The 18,080-nt window shown below is 37.7% G+C and overlaps 1 protein-coding gene across 1 annotated transcript in view; it reads right to left on the bottom strand.

Annotated features, from left to right (window-relative positions):
- grik3 (glutamate ionotropic receptor kainate type subunit 3) overlaps nt 1–18,080 on the bottom strand; it is a 132,634-nt gene that overhangs the window by 25,263 nt on the left and 89,291 nt on the right. The window contains exons 10-11 of the mRNA XM_053632065.1: nt 17,687–17,890; nt 7,231–7,454 (exon numbers count right to left, since the gene is read on the bottom strand). Coding sequence (XP_053488040.1) covers nt 7,231–7,454; nt 17,687–17,890 — 428 coding nt within the window. The remainder of the gene's footprint in view (nt 1–7,230; nt 7,455–17,686; nt 17,891–18,080) is intronic.

Here is an 18,080-nt window from a genome sequence, read left to right as displayed (position 1 = left end):
CTGTGTGTGCCAAAACCAACTCTGGTGTTTATTGGCAAAAAGCTCTATTTTGGTTTCATCTGACCATAGAACCTGATCCCAAGTTCCAATAGTTTTTTTTTTTTATAGCTGCTTCCCATTTTGGGAAGTTAAACAACCTTTCGCCGCACATCACAGCTATATTCTTTAGTTCGCACTTACTATGCCAGCGACCAGAATTCGAGCCTCAGCTCAACAAACTATTTTTTTAAATGAGTGGGGTTTTTTTTCACTGTAGAAATTTCATTGATGTAACATTGAATGAATTCCACGTGAAAAAAGTGACTGTTGGCCCAGGTGATTCAGGTGATGGACTATTAGCAAGTTATTTCATTCATTCTTATAATTCCAACAATTATTGTTTTTTTCTTCTTCACTATTATCTGTCCTTTTATTTTAAGGATCTAATAAATTGCACATATAAAATTATTTACAAGTGTCTTGTTTGTGATTTTTAGGTTATTCGTCATTTTGTACAGCTTCTAACCATCAAATCAAAACAGACTTGTGATTTGATGACATAATGCTTATTTATTCAGAAACAGAAGTAACTAAATATAAAAATGCTACTTTTAATTTTAACTATGACATAGTGCTTTCAGTTGATGGACACCCCATTTATATTTTTGATTAGCTGCAAAGATATTCAAGACAACTATATTATATATTTTTTAATTTAATATATAAAACTGTTTCATTCACAGGTGTCATGTTTGTGACTTTTATTCGTTATGGAAAATATTTAGATCAAACAATGTAAAGAAATAGGTGCATTTTTATAGCCTATCATTTAATTTTCCAGTTTAACTTTTGTTTAACTGTAGATCAAAAAATAAAGGAATGCTTTATAACATTATTTTACAATGACACAAGTCACTGCCTATTCCAAATGCAGTTTGACATTTTCCATCTCCAGAACACTGAACAAATATTGTTCATGCTAGGGAAAAAATATGTTACTATATTGTTTGCAATTTTATAATAGGTCTTATTGAGCAACTGATAATTTCTTACTGACATATTTCACTGTCCCACCAGTTACAATCGTGACTAAGAATTTTTTTTTTAAGTTAGTGAAAATACCACCAAATTTTAAAAACTTTTATTAGAAAAGTTTGTTTAATTGGGCAATACAGGGAGTAAAATGCATATACTCACTTACTGTAGTTTCAGTAACTTTGGATTCACATGCAAATGTACTGGGTGATTAATAACCAATTATCACATTTAAGTAATCTTATCTCAGGAGCAGAAACATAAAACTTGGAGTCATATAAATTCTATCCAGGTCAAGTTATTTGTACGTATTTGCAGTCTATGATATCGAAGTGGAGGCAAAAGCATTTTACTCAAAGAGAAGCACTGCTGAGAGGTGATAATAGTTGGGGGAAAGGGGGGATTCATCCTCTTCAAAAACACAAAGAATTTCTTTGTTGCTGAATCCAATCTTACAGAAGCCCTAAGCGGCCATGCATTATTATTTTCTCTTTGCCTTTATCCTTCCTGCAGCGAGTGTCCTGCAACTTGTACACATGGTATAATTTTTGGGTATAAAATTAGTATATTAGAGAAGCAGAGTCTCTCAGAAGTAAAGATGGGCAGAGGTTCACCAAACTTTTTTGAGACGTATTACAGCCATCAAATTCAAAATTACCTTATTTTTCACTTAAAATTGTACATTTCCTCAATTTAAACATTTGATATGTTATCTACATTTTATTGTGAATAAAATGTGGGTTTATGAGATTTGCAAATCATTGCATTCTATTTATATTTACATTTTACACATCTTTTATATGGTGATGCTGATGGTTGTTGTGTCTTTCTCATTTTTTATTTTTAGCTGGAAACACCCACAGATGCCTTTGCTTTCAGCAGAGGGAAAGTTTGAAATTATGGCTGGCCCTAAGCCATGCATGGGGTTTAGTCATGTAAAAAATCAGGTTGCTGGTGCTGCCATCCTTATGGAGGTCTACAGATAGAGTCTCTGGACCTTCTGTCAGTCTCTTGTTTTGTAAACTTTTCGTGCAGTTTCACTTGAAAAATATTTTGGATAGTTCAGTGGAATGGCCTCCACACTTTGGGTTTATGTGGGCCTAGGGTCACACCTCCAACATGTAGGTTGGCTGGTCAGGTAGAGCTGAACCCTGGTAGAACAACTGTTCAGTCGGGATAAATATGTGGTGGAAAGTAAAAGTAATAATATTAATAATTACTTGAGTAAGAGTAATAAAGTATAATATGAGAAGATTACTCAAGTTACTAATTACAAATCAAGGGAAAATAATGAATTTTAGACTACATGGAGAACTCTCTATGTGTGTGTGTGTGTGTGTGTGTGTGTGTGTGTCCTGACATGCTCACTTAGTCCTCCTCTCCAGGACGCTAAAAACTTGAGCGGTTGTTGTGTCAGACCACTGCAGCGTATCGCGAGGCTCGTGACCTCATTATATGTCATTCAAAAGAATTATTAAAACTACAGACATTAATAATTAACAGTAACGGAGGAATGGCACCGAATGTAGAGAGGTAAAAGTACATTTCTGTGATTAAAAATGAACTTGAATAAGAGTATAAGTATGGCCAGTTATCAATTTTTTTTTTTAAAGTTACTGAAGTAAATGTAACAAAGTAAATGTAGCGTGTTACTACCCATCTCTGAGTACCTGTGATAGTCAGAATGTGTAAATCACCTTGTGAATATGCTGTTTCTGTTACAACACATTTGATAAATGTTGCCACATATTTAAATTAATACATAAAATCTTTGAATATTTGATTTAATTTTGATCGATTCACACAGTACAGTACAATATAACTCAATTCAATGATGTGGAACTGAGGTACGAATTAAGTAAATTCAATGAGCTTTTTTTCAGTGTGTGGACTTCTGTGTTCACTTTAAACCAATTCTTAAATCACTTTTAATCTAAGAAAAGAACAAAAGTTCCATTGGCTATAAAGGAGAAGATGGAATACTTTCAACGTTACCTTGAGGAACTTTCTACAGTGAAAAAAAAAACCTGCTCATTTTAAAAAACTTTAAACTGAGCTGGGACTTGAACCCTGGCTGCTGGCTTACTAAACCTGCATGCTACCCAAATAAACCTACCCCCCATACATTAATACAGTTATCTATAGTACGGGACTCGACCACGCTCACTCCTGTAACTAGAAACTTGTTTAAATTAGGTTTATCGTACGTTTTGATGAGAAACGCAATATTTTTATGTAAACCCTACGTAATATTTTTTCTTAAATCTAACAGACCACACATTATATTTTTTTCAGGCTCGACAACCTTTAATGTGCTCTGCTACTTGTTGCAAAATGGTTCTGAGAGAGGTTCACAGATCCGCGGGCCAAGCACTGTTATGAAACGGGAGGTGAGGCAGAAGCAGGTGCAGATCAACGTCTTTATTTTCACACAGCAGACAAAACACAGGAAACGCGGTCTATACTGGACAAGATTAACGAGGTTAAACATAGAACCAAAGTTGAGGCAAGGAACGAGAGTTGGACACGAAAATAAGACTGCTTAGTATGCGTAACGTATTCACCATTACATCCAGTGGATCAAATAATACTGCGCGAAGTACAACATAACATGAGGGCTTTAAATAACAAACACAATCAAACTAAAACACAGACAGCTGGGGTAAATCAAGTCACACCCTCGAACATCAACCAATGCTTAAACAGGAGGAGAACCAAGACCAAAACAAAGGCACGTGTCCATATGCAACAGATCAGTCTTGTGCACACGTGCGCTCTACAGCCGCGCCGCAGTGCCATCTGCCAGCGAGGGCGTAACAAGCACAAGCAGATCATGGGCTTCAGTACAAGAAACAGCACAGTTTGGTTGGTAAAATAATATCTGTGTATACAGTATATGTCTAGGCAGAACTACTGTATCTACTATATGTTTATTCAAATGAAACATGACCTGCCCCTTACTGGTCCTGTATTACCTATGCCCGCAGCACACACGTGATTCCACGTGATACTGCATGAAATCGTAGGATCCCGTTTCCTTCGACGCGCATTTTTAATTGAAACATCTGTATGTTGTATTTCATTTGAAGATCTAAAACTATTTAGTATGAGATATACACAAAAACAGAAGAAATCAAGATGGGGTCAAATACTACACACACACACACACACACACACACACACACACAGACCCATCAGCCATAACATTAAAACCACTGAGAGGTGAAGTCAATAATGTTGATTATCTCAATACAGTGGTACTTGTCAAGGGGTAGGATATATTAGGCAGCAAGTTCTCGAAGTTGATGCATTGGAAGGAGGATAAATGGGCAAGTGTAAGGATCTGAGCGACTTTGACAAGAGCCAAATTGTGATGACTAGATGACTGGGTCAGAGCATCTCCAAAACGGCAGGTCTTGTGGGGTGTTCCCATTATGCAGTGGTTAGTACCTACCAGAAGTGGTCCAAGGAAGGACAACCGGTGAACTGGCAACAGGGTCATGGGTGCCCAAAGCTCATTGATGTGCATGGGGAGCAAAGGCTAGCTGAGCTACTGTAGCACAAATTGCAGAAAAAGGTAATGCTGGCTATGATAGAAAGGTGTCAAAACACAGTGCATCACAGCCTTCTAGCTGTGACCAGTCAGAGTGCTCATGCTGATCCCTGTCCACCACCGAAAATGTCTACAATGGGCACATGAGCATCAAAACTGGACCATGGAGCAATGGAAAAAGATGGCCTGGTCTGATGAATCACATTTCTTTTACATCGGTTGCATGTGAGTCATTTATCTGGGGAACAAATGTCACCAGGATGCACTAGAAAGAAGGCAAGCTGGCAGAGGCAGTGTGATCCTCTGGTCAGTGTTTTGCTGGGAAACCTTGTGAACTGGCATTCATGTGGATGTTAATTTCACACATACCACCTACCTAAACCTTGTTGCAGACCAAGTACACCCCTTCATGGCAACGGAATACCCTAATGGCAGTGGCCTCTTTCAGCATGTGCCCTGCCACACAAAATGATTTGCGGAACATGACAAAGAGTTCAATGTGTTGACTTGACCTCCAAATTCCCCAGATGGGTCAGTTTTGGTGGCACAAGGAGGACCTACACAATATTAGACAGGAGGTTTTAATGTTATGGCTGATCGGTGTCCATCTTTCTATCTATCTATCTATCTATCTCTCTCTCTCTCTCTCTGATATATTATATATATATATATATATATATATATATATATATATATATATATATATGTTGGAAGAGTCAACATTTTTTCAGTAAATATATTTGAGGCTATTCGCATTAAATAAATTCACAACATTAAAGTCCACAAATAAATTTATGTGTAATAAAATGGAAAAAAGTATTGAAGACGCTAAGAAAAAGCAGTTCTCAAAGGCAAGGTAAGGTACCCGCTGAAATCTGTAAATAGTTAGAAAGTAATTATACATCCTATCTGTGCAATTTAATATCAGCTGGGTTAGTAAATTAATGGTCAATAAAAAAAGCTTTTCGTTACCAAGCTGTCACACATGAAACATCTCATGATGGGTAAAAACAAAGACCTCTCCCAAGACCTTCACAACCTTATTGTTGCAAAACATATTGATGGAATCAGATACAGACATACTTCAAAACTTCTGAATCCTACAGTAAGCACCATTGGGGCCATTATCCGCAAGTGGAAGTACCATCACTCCATCATCCACCGGCCACGCACAGGAGCTCCTCGCAAGATTTCTGACCATGGAGTCAGAAGAATAGTCAGGAGTGTAGCCCAAGAGCCAAGGACCACTCGGAAAGAGCTCCAGAAACACTTGGAGGGAGCAGGTGCCACTGTCATAGAGAAAACAATAAGCAATGCACTCCACTGCTCACGCTCACTCCGCAAGACTCCATTACTAAAGAAATGGCATGTTGAAGCTTGTTTCAAGTGTACTACAACTCATTTGGATAAGCATATGATATACTGGGAGAGTGTAGTCTGGTCAGACGAGAGTAAAATTGAACTTTTTGGCTGTCATACTACACACCATGTTTGGAGAAGAAATGGCACTGCACATCACCCTAAAAACACTGTACCAATAGTGAAATTTGAACGTGGAAGCATCATGATGTGCGGCTTTTTTTCATTGCATGGTACTGGCAGACTTCATATAATTGAAGGAACGATGAATGGAGTCCTTTACCGGGAGATTCTTGAGAAGAATCTGCTGCCATCCACCTGATGAAGATGAGACGTGGGTGGACCTTCCAGCAGGACAACGATCCAAAGCATACAGCAAAGGAAAAATTCAATTGGTTTCAGAGAAAAAAAAATAAAGGTGTTAAAATGGCCCAGTCAATCACTCTGACTTGAATCCAATTGAACAAGATTTATAAACAATATGTTTAGAAGAACGGGCCAAAATCACACCTGAATACTGCGGCCGAATAGTTTCTTCATACAGGAAGTGTCTTGAAGCTGTCATAACAAATAAACGCTTCTCCTCTAAGTATTAAATAAATTTCATTTAGCGTGCTCAATACTTTTTTACTGTGTCATTCTGTTTGATTACACATAACTTTATTTATGGACTTTAATGTTGTGAGTTCTTTATATTTCCAGATTTCTTGAGTGAATACCGATGTCTGGTGAAAATTTCATGTGAGCAGCCTCATGGGAAATATATTTACTGAAAAAAATGTTGACGCGTCCAATACTTATTTCCCCCACTGTGTATATATATATATATATATATATATATATATATATATATATATATATATATATATATATATATACACACACACACACACACACACCTACAGTGCTGCAGTACTGTCCAGGGCAGTAATACTGGCTGAAAGAAACACACTCTTGCTAAAACTATTTTTACAGCTTTTCAGAAGAGTACTGAAAGGAAACATATCAGAAGACAGAAAAGAGCTGATGAGAGCAGCTGCCTCATCTTGAAACTTGCAGTTAAGCCAAGTACTCATTTCCTCCAAAATTAACTCAAGCACTGCTCAATGAGTCAGCAACAATGGTCACTCCGGTGTGTGGGTGTTATGGCACATCCATTTCCTGAGCACTTCAGCACAGTAGAATGGCACAACACATTAGGTTGCTTCTCATGAATTCAGATCTCTTCCACCAAGGCATTTAAAATGGTTATGAGTGATGAAGAAAAAATTCTAAATGAAGTATTACTCTTTGATTTCACTCACCTGGCAATGACAAACAGAACACAGCTAACGCCCAGGTAGGCCAGCAGGATGTAGACCCAGATATCGGGGGTCATGGGCTTGAGGAAGGAGAAGAACCCGGTGTTGGTACTGTTTGGCCGGCGGTACAAGATGCTGATCCCTGTGTTCAGGAATGGCTTGGAGAAATCAATCACCTTCTCCCTTACAAAGGTGATGGTAAGGGGAGCTACAGCCAAATCTGCTCTCTAAGCATAAGGGGGGAAAAGACAAAAAAGTTCTGTACAAAATTCACTACATTGTAGTTAACTAAAGGTTGTTAAACATTACATTTGTTTTCCCTTTAAAACGTGTTTAAATACCCCTATAATTTATTCATTTCATATAAATGATTATGTAACCCAGTTTAAACATAACAATGAAAACATTAACAATGGTGTCTAAACCTTGGTCACCCACAGTGCCCTCCACTGATATTGGCACCCTTGGTAAATATGAGCAAAGACGTCTGTGAAAAAATTGTCTTTATTGTTTAACCTTTTGATCTTTTGTTTTAAAAAAATGACAAAAATACTCTGCTCTCATGGATATCAAACAATTGCAAACAAAAGACAGGTTTACCTAAAAACAAATATCTTTGATAAATATAGGTGTGCAAAAATTATTGCTACCCCTATGAATTGATATGAGAAAATACATTTGAAGTATATTCCCATTGTTTTTTTTTTTTTTTTTTTTTTTTTTTACATTTTTAGCACATCTGGGTGACTAGGAACAAGAAAGTGTTCAACCATGACTTCCTGTCCCACAGAGGTATAAATATGAGGTAACACATAGGCCAAATTCCCTTAGTCATTCATAACAATTGGTAAGCTATATCAGTGGTTTTCAAAGTGGGGGCCGCCAGGGGGCCTCAACAATTTGGTGTGAAAAATAAATTCTCACTCTCAGACAACCACACACACACAATCAATTCCTAATGTAATGTAAAGATGTAAGATGTAATTATTAATTAAAAAAGGGGGATATATTCAGAAGTCTGTATTTGTAATGAGTTTTAAAGCCATCTTGCAAAAGGGGAGCCTCGGTCAAATGTTAATGCCATTTGGGGGGCCTTGCCCTGGAAAAGTTTGGGAACCCCTGAGCTATATTGTCTCAACGCACTGTGAAGAGAATGGTTCGAGTGGCCAAAAAATCTCAAAGGATCACAGCTGGAGAATTGTAGAAGTTAATTGCGTCTTGGGGTCAGAAAGTCTCCAAAACTACAATCCGAAGCTACCTACATCACCACAAGTTGTTTGGAAGGGTTTCAAGAAAAAAAGCCTTTACTCTCATCCAAAAAACAAACTCAAGCATCTTGTTTGCCAGACACTACTGGAACTTCAAATGGGATCAGGTTCTATGGTCAGATGAAACCAAAATAGAGCTTTTTGGCAATAAACACCAGAGGTGGCTTTGGCACACACAGAGAGGTAGCCATATGGAAAAGTACCTTATGCCCACTGTTAAATATGGTGGTGGCTCTTCTGGGACTTTTTCTACCAGAGGACCTGGACATTTTGTTAGGATACATGGAATCATGGACTCTATCAAATATAAACAGATTTAATTAAAATCTAATAAATTAAAACCTGACCACCTCTGCCAGAAAGCTTAAAATGGGCCACAAAATCAAGGTCCTGCCATGGCCATCCCAGTGCCCTGACTTGAAGCCCATAGAAAACCTCTGGGGTGGACTGCAGAGGAGAGTCCACTCGCGTGGACCATGACATTTGAAGGATTGGGATTCTGTATGGAGGTATGGTCTCAGATCCCTTGCCATGTATTCTCCAACCTCATGAGGCATTATAGGAGAACACTCAGAGCTGTTTTCTTGGCAAAGGGAGGTAAGACAAAGTATTGACTAAAAGGGTGCCAGAAATTGTTGCACACCTATATTTAACAAAGATATTTTTTTTTGGATAAACCCGTGTTTTGCTTGCAATTGTTTGAAATCCATGAGAGGAGAGTATTTTTTGTGAATTTCTTAACAAAATATCAAAAGGTTAAACAACAAAGACAATTTTTTCATAGCCTTCTTTGCTCATATTTACCAAGGGTGCCAATATTAGTGGAGGGCACTGTATGAAGTTGTGTAGATGTGTGCTTTCCCATAGAGTTTGGATAATATATTATTTTAAATGGTTAAATCCTAACGATATCATTATTATTATTGTGCTTCCTACATAATTAAACAGTGATGTATGCAATATCTGAGTTGAATAAACAAAAGACTGTGTATGCCACACCAGTCTTCAACAAAGCATCAGCAAATCTGTCCCCAAAGGCTATCACAATCAGGTTTGCCAAGGTGATTCAACTGTTGACTTGAATGGCCTAGTTTCCTCACACCAACTATTGCTTTTTCTTGCCCTGTCTATAAATTGCAGGCGCAGGGAACCGTTCAGAGTCACGTGTCTGGCTGCATATTTAGAAGGTCACCATTTACATCGCCTCGCCCTGCTTCCCTCTCTCCTGGGTTGGACAGGAGGTTAATGAAACCAGCTGCTTGGTTCACGCATGGCTGCTTGCTTTCCCCCAACATGATGGAATCACAAAAGAGTTCAGACCTCCTCCTACTACAGCATGAAGGAAGTAGTGCGAGACTTGCTTGTACAAAATATTGCATTAGAAACATTTGAAAATGAACCATTTTCATTACAGGGGACACTTTTTCCCATTACAGAAGTACTGCAATACCCCTGTTTCTCCATCTTGCCTCTATTTGACATTTCAATTCACTGCAATGGCCTCTTGTGGAGCCTGGAATGTATTTGCTGTCATTGTGTTATTTCACTTCCCCAGTTCCTCTAGGTTTTGGTTTTGTCCTTTTGAAGTATGAATGCTGGCTGGCAGAGAAAATAGCATAACATTGCATGCAGTAGTCTGGATTAGCAAAACTTGTTTTTACCACAATGGTAGCTAAATACCTGCCAACAATCTGGAAAGAGTGACAGAGTGAAAGGAGTGTGGGAGAAAATAAGGGGGGAAGGACAAGTAGAGAAAATGTCAGTCAAATGGTGAACCTAGTGAGAACTCATTCACTATTTACATAAAGTACACACTGATTTCCATCTTTAGTTTGGCTTACCATGGCTATCCAACCAAACCTGCTGTTTATGCAGCTGACCAGCCTGCAGGCCTGCTTGGTTGTCACTAGTGACACCACATACACTGGTATGGTCAAACCAGCATCATCTCCTCCAACAGTGTCCCACTGAGAATCACATCAGTGAGTGTAATTTGCACTGAAAGCACAACATTATTAGCTATATTGCACCTGCTGCAGACTGATCCTTGCATCCAGTGGAGGGTAATGTCAATATTATCACTAATAATCCATAGAAATACAGTTCTCCATTGTCTTTAACGTACCAATTTGACTAGAAAGTAAGTGCAGTGTGAGTCTAAATAAGAATCTAAATAAAGTGACTTTCACTGAATATTATTCAAGAGGATAATCCAGACAATATCTAAACAAGGTGACTTTTCATTAAATGATATTCAAAAGGGGAATCAAAACACTATCTAAAGACTTGCCCAAAGAAATCCTGCTGGTTTGTAACCTGCCAGTGCAAAGGTTAATTTCCAAGACTAATACAATCATTCTGCACCAGGAAAAGAAAAGTTCAAAGAAATTATTGAAAGCCCAATATTGCCATGCCATTTATGTGCACGATGAGTGTATGTAAACTTCCGATAGCAACTGTATTGTAACTATGGATGTCATGATACGAAAAATTGTGGCGTTAAAAAATTAGCAACGTTAACAAATAACTGGTTATCGCAAACATTACATGGAGCATAACGTTAGCTGGTTTCATGGCCACAATGCCAGCTGCCTCAAACAAGCATAATATAGGGCCTGTCTTTCAGCTGCTTTGCCAAATTCGAGGTGTTTCCTCGCTTTGTTTGAAATGAACGATAGCATCGGTTGCACACCAGCTTCAGAGCATCAATTATATGTTTGTTGTCATTCGCCTCGAATGCGAAGTATTTCCATATTTGACTCTTACCACCTTTCCGTTCAATGAGTCGGGGTAGAGCTAAACTTGTCGCCATCTTCTGCAGTTTTTCCTGTGTTCTTGTAGGCATTCTTCTTCTTCTTTACCACTTGTGGACCGACTAAAACACTTACGCGTATTTGCTGCCCCCATCAGTTCCAGAAGAACTGCAACCCCGGTACCTTCATTACCAGTAGTACCCACGGTACTGCAGAAAAACAAGTACCGTCATGTTTTGAGAATGTTGGTACCGACTTGGTACCGAAGTATCGGTTCTCGTGACATCCCTAATTGTAACGAAATCATACTTTAACAAGGACTGGTGTGTTACTTAGCACCTTGCACACCATGCCCTTTGTCCTACATGGTACAAAAGCCTTTTCACACTACACTAAGCTCTGTTTTTTTTTTGTCCGACATTCTTAAACAACTCTGTTTTGGCTTTGGTCCTTGCCATTGGTTTATTTCACATTGTGTTTACCTGTTCTCCTTTGGCACCCTGATTAGCACAGTATGTATGTTTATTAGGGCTGCAACTAACGATTATTTTCATAATTGATTAGTTGGCCGATTATTTTTTCAATTGATCGATTAATCGGATGGGGGCGTGGCAAGCTTTCCGTAACGTTTTTTTTTGTTTATTTAAAATAAAATCCACAAACTGAGTGTTACAAATATAAAGTTCAGACTAAAACTTTACACAACTGTTTGTCCAAAACAGAAAAGAACCCAATACACACACACACACACACACACACACACACACACACACACCAGAATATATATATTATTAATGTAGGACTGTAGTTTAACTGGGTGCTTTTTGTGCATCCATAAACATAATGCATAAATACTATAAAATAAACTAATATATACATATATATATATATATATATATGTGTGTGTGTGTGTGTGTGTGTGTATGTATGTATATATATATACAATTAAACTACAGTCTTAAATTAATAATAAAAACTCACTTTTTATAACTCACTTTAACAGAAGCCTTGTGGTTTCTGTTAATGAACCCATGCCTTAGAGGACTTGCCGGGTACACACTTTCTTCCTCAGTCACGTGACGATTTCGCCTTCGTCTGATGGTGACTGAGGTCATGTTGGGAATAAAAGGTAACCCTGACAGAAAGTAAACTGAAGAAAGTCATTATCGGTGACTCTGGGTGTTTGCTAATGCTAGCGTGCATATGACGTCATGCGCCATCGTGGCTTATACTTCCGGATATTAAAAAAAAACCTGCTAGTGTTATATTTGAGATATTACCTTTCTAAAATACACACACTAGACGGTAGTGTAGAGTGCATAGTGTAAGTGTACAGTAGTTCATTTGGGACACAACTTTAGTATTTACTCTCCGGAGCGTGTTTTCAGAACAGAAGTAATGTAATGAGTAAACATGCCGCGTGCAGACCAAATAATCGATAATGAGATTCGTTGATAATGATTTTCATAATGGATTATTATCGATTTTATCGATTAGTTGTTGCAGCTCTACTGTTTATACTGTTTTTGTTGCAAAGTCTCATACAGTTTTCCTGTGTGTTCATGAGCCTTATTTTCCTTTTACATATTTCCAGTTTTCCAAATTGTGTCTGCCTTTTTTGTTGTTATTATTATGGATTACCACAGTTTAATGTTGTCTGCATGTGTATTGACTGCTGCATCTTATTATAATCATGATATTGGATAAACTTAAATAAAGAAGCCAAAGAGTTTCTAGGAAAAATGACACATCCTCTGTAAAACATGGTATATAGTCTGTGCATTTGCTTTTTGTGTGTGGCATTTTTGGTCACCCTCAAGTTGGTTCACTGTGTGACAGGATGTGGTGACCTATAAAGTAGAGAAAAGAGGTCTGACTTACATTAATGAACCTATAAGAGTGTGATATGGTTAAATAAATTTGCTGGGCTAAGGGTGCTTTGTAATTCACTAATGAAACTATGATTTATGTGAGCTTGTAGAATGCCAGTTTGAATGCATGGCCCCATGCCTTACTGCCACTTTATTATCAAGTAGAAACAACAGACTAAACAGTTTTCTTGTTGTCTTCATTAAAGATACACATCCTTGCATGCAAGTCACTAATGAGCATAGCATGCACTTAGTAAGCACAGAACAAAAAATAATGAAAAGTGTCACTCGAATGTACTTGATGAATATAAATTGAGCTGATGAATATAACTGACAGACCCCATTAATAATGCTCCTCTTCTTTCGCATGTGTGTCATGACCAAGGACCCTCAAACTACACAGTGCTGCTTCAAAAATGAGAAGTATGTGCATTTGTATGGCCAAAGAAGCAAGTGGTCTATTGATGGTTAGTTTAATGATGCTTATAACTCTATGGAGAGCCCTTCTCAATCCATTACCAATCAAGCAACTAATGAAAATTATGAAAAGCTACTCCAACATTATTGGTCATAAACACTGCCCAAAATCTACCTGCGACATTCAGGTGAAGCCAGCAAAAAATAATGCCCACCATACTTTCGCCTTCAGTGTTACTTTGATTTAACTGACATGAGAACAGTCTATCTACGTCCTGAGGCAACTTGAGGTCAATTTCCTTAGTTTGGAAATGATTCTGATCAGCTTATCTATGTAGACAGCTGTGAGAAAGGCATTCAGCCATGAAATAGAGCACATAAAAATACACATGGCACATTCGATACCTCACAAGCCTACTGATAATGACTAAGAATACCAGAACCAAACGCATGGCTAGAATTATGAAGATGAAACAATTTTAGGCAATGGCTGATGGATGGATATGTTCAGAAAATTGGTGCAAAAGAAATATCTAGCACATTTATTTTTCTTATGAAACAGATGTTACAAAGCACATGAATAAACAAGTAACTGCTGTCACTAGTTTTAAGCTGCATTTGAAATTTAAACTAATTCTAGTGCTAAATATATCTCATTAAAACCATAAGCATGTTGTCAAGACCTCAACTTATGGTATGGTTATGTTAATATCTTCAGCACCTGCCCATTCTGTATCTTAATTTCTGATTAGATGGCACTTTACTTCCTTTATATTCATGCTGAAGTCTAAATAATGGCCTGTAGTGGACACGGACACAGACACGGACACGGACACGGACACACACACACACACACACACACACCTCTACCTTTGTCTGCACCAGCAATAATGTCTTTGTTCCCTCAAGGTGACTGTTATCAGACCGGATCTGGCCAAAGCGCATGGGATGATTAAGTGCTGCAGCAGTAGCTCACCTCTCTCAGCCCTTCCAACACCCTGCCGTTGACTCCCACCTTATGACTTTGTCTAGTAAATGCCTCTTAAGCTATTATAACTCTCCTGTGTAAATCTGGGAAGGTGAGGAGAAGGGTGCCACTTCGAGAGCACAAATGCCAAAACAGTAGTACCTGTACCTAGTACTGTCTCCAAATTAAATTAAATAAATAAATAAGGGCGGCAGGGTGTGGTCATGGCTAACATCGACAATCTTAAGTGTCTTGAACATCTGGCTTATAGAGCAGTGCCTGGTCAGGCTGCACTTGCTGCTATATTATTTGCTGATATACTGTACTACCAAGGTGTATGCATTCCCTATACAGTAGGACATGCATTTGTTAAAAATTTGTTAATTTTTATTATAACCAGAGCATGGCTGAATTCTCGAATCAGAAGGCCTGCATTAATTTTCGCATGGGTCCTATTTTCGTACAGTAGTTCTGACTGTAACATAAATGATATAAACCTATCAATGCTCTACTTCTAATGTCTTATCATTCCTATACTAATAGCTCATCAGGGTTGGGAGGGTTACTTTTAAAATGTATTCCATTACAGTTACACATTACTTCATAAAAAATTTAATCAGTAACGTAATCCAAGTACCAAATGAAAGTAATGTAATCTGATTATTTTTGGATTACTTCAAGGTCACATGTGTAAATAAAGTCAAGAGCAAAGCAATATGAACTAAAATACTTTTATTTAGAGCTTATTTAAAGCATAAAACATGTTCAATATTTGGATTTGTTTTATTTAAATAAATAAATAAAAGATCACTGTCCCTGATGCAGGTAGCATTACATCACAAAAACTAGGGTGGCCATATTCTGGTTTTCCAAAAAGAGTACACCTTTATGTGTGTGTGTGTGTGTGTGTGTTTGTGTGTTTGTGTCTTAATTGCATTCAAACAGTGTTACTATGAATGAAGACTTCAATACACTGAAAAAGCACACTATTAGCATCACATAAATATATATAAATAAAATTGGTTTCACTCTGCCCATGTTTCACATTTTTTCCTACATTCTTTTGAAAGTCCATGGAATAAAATAAAATATCAGATGCCACGAGTGTACCTTCTGTCATCATTTACACATTTAAATGGCCATGTAGTAAGACGCAATGTGATAATATGAAATAAAAAAATGATTACCTTATATCATCCTTATATCATAATGAAACTAAAGCCAAATCCCAGAAATTTTCTCAAATTTAGAAATCCCGGCTGGGCGCTTTTTTAAGGTCCGAAAAACTGGACATGTCCGCAAAAAAAAGGGCATATGGTCACCCTAACAAAAGCATTTCAGAGAACAATTTTTGAATTTTTGTTAATTTTTACCGAATTAATTCTGTGCAAAATTTATTGTACATGCACCAGGAGGTTACTCATATGAGCCATGACTGGCAAGAGAGAACCAGAGCTATAATCAAGTAGCTATCTATATTGTGTTATGTCAAAAGATTAATTTTTTGGTTTTAAATGAAAAAATTGTCATCCTGATAGCATTCTCATTTTTTACCAAATGTACCTTTTTTATATTACTTTGTTTTTTTTAACGTAACTGTAATGGATTACAGTTGCCATTTTTTTTGTATCCTGATTATGTAATGCAGTTACATGTATTCCGTTACTCCCCAAGCCTCTAGCTCATTTACGTATCTATAACTGAATCTATAACATGTTAATGATGATGATAATGAGTCTTTATTGATCACATATACATTAAAGCACAGTGAAATTCTATTCTTTGCATAACCCAGCATGTCAGGAAGCTGGGGTCCGAGCGCAGGGTCAGCCATGATACAGTGCCCCTGGAGCAGAGAGGGTTAAGGGCCTTGCTCAAGGGCCCAACAGTGGCAGCTTGGCAGTGCTGGGGCTTGAACCCTTGATCTTCCGATCAGTAGCCCAGAGCCTTAACCGCCTCCACTGCCCCTCATTTTAACATCTAAAACAAAAATATTAACAAGAACTAAACTTAACTTTTAACTAAACTTAATGTTTAAATGGAATGATAAATATAACATTAACATTAAATATAAAATATAAACTAGAGCTTTATCGGTAACTATAGAAAAAATGTTTGGTATAACGCTCGATAAAATGTAAACAGACATGGGACAGCCGTCCCTTGATCATAAAAGAATGTGCTACGAGTGACAAGCAAACAGCCAATAACAAATTGCATATCTGTGGGGTTCAGTTGCGTTATAGCTATGTGACATCAGAACATATGAACACGTGAAAATGAGTTCAGTGCCTGCTGAGGAGATTGTGAATAAAAAAGGACATGTGAGCTCAGCAGTGGGGCAGATTTTTTGCTTTATTTTTGTCTGATCAACATCAGAACACCGCTGTTTAAGCTTTGCAAAAAAACCTGCCCTGGCCAAGTACGGAGAAAAAAGCTGCGAGAGACTTGTAGTGCGCATACACAGTGCTCCACACATGTACGGTGCGTGTGACTCTGAGCAGCGGGCAAGGAAGAAAGTGACATTTTGCCGCTTTTTGTGTTTTCTGTGTTTTCTGGAAGTAAGTGTTAAAGTGGAAGTATTATGTGAGGCTAGGCTAACTATGCTAACAGGCTGAGCACAAACCAGAGCACCAGGAGTCACATTCTGTGCTTTAATGTGATGTTGAGCTCAAATTCACAGCACTCACAACCACAATATAAACAGACTGTTTGAACACAATGACTTTTTGAAGTATTGAGTGTTATCACCATACCAAGCATTTGTACCCTGTTCCTCATTTTGATTCATGGTCTTTGATCTTGTTTCTCATTCTCAATTCTTGCCTTGCCTCGTTCATGATTTTGAAGCTCATTAAGGATGGATGGGAATGTGACTAAAAATAGGTAATGTAACTGAAACTACTAAAAACACATTTTTGTTTTACATTTATGAAATTATTTTCAACATCTTTATTTAATTTAGCTTCTCTTGGGTTAACAAGTCTTAGACAAGATCCAGGTATATAATTTATTTTTGTTTGTTCGTTTGTGTTTTACAATTATTCATATTTCTTAGAACCACACAGTGGAGTTTATTTTCAGATTTGTGTAGTATGTGTAGTATTGCTCCACATTTCTTAAAGATTTTAAATGGTTAATGTGTTAGTAGCGTTGATAGAGTGAAAGTCAGCTTATACTTACATGCTCCATAAGTTCTCTTATGATGCCATTCCACTGGCCCTTGTCATCCTGGAAGCCATATTTCCCATCAGGCACTAAACGGATCTCATAAGCAAACCCCAGAATACCAGCCAGTTCCTTCAGCAGGTCAACGCAGAAGCCCTCGAAGCGGTCATTTCCAACAAGTGCCTTGTCAGACTTCTTAAGCATGACATATGGCTCCTCCTGTACAGGTACAAAACATCAAATGAAATGGTGAGGTCAGCTTTTTCTCTCACTGGTGAGCATACACTCGTAATTGAGAGAAAGTGATCACACCTAAATGCTCTAACAGGGAGCTACAAAATATTCAAAGCCAATATACATTTACATAATTCAGTTCCATATTTTACAGCTCTGTCAATTTAATACTGAT

The sequence above is a fragment of the Ictalurus furcatus genome, chromosome 1 (genome assembly GCF_023375685.1).
Source record: "Ictalurus furcatus strain D&B chromosome 1, Billie_1.0, whole genome shotgun sequence".
Lineage (NCBI taxonomy): Eukaryota > Metazoa > Chordata > Actinopteri > Siluriformes > Ictaluridae > Ictalurus > Ictalurus furcatus.
Note: the sequence above shows the minus strand (reverse complement) of the source record. Positions and strands in the feature narration are given on the sequence as shown.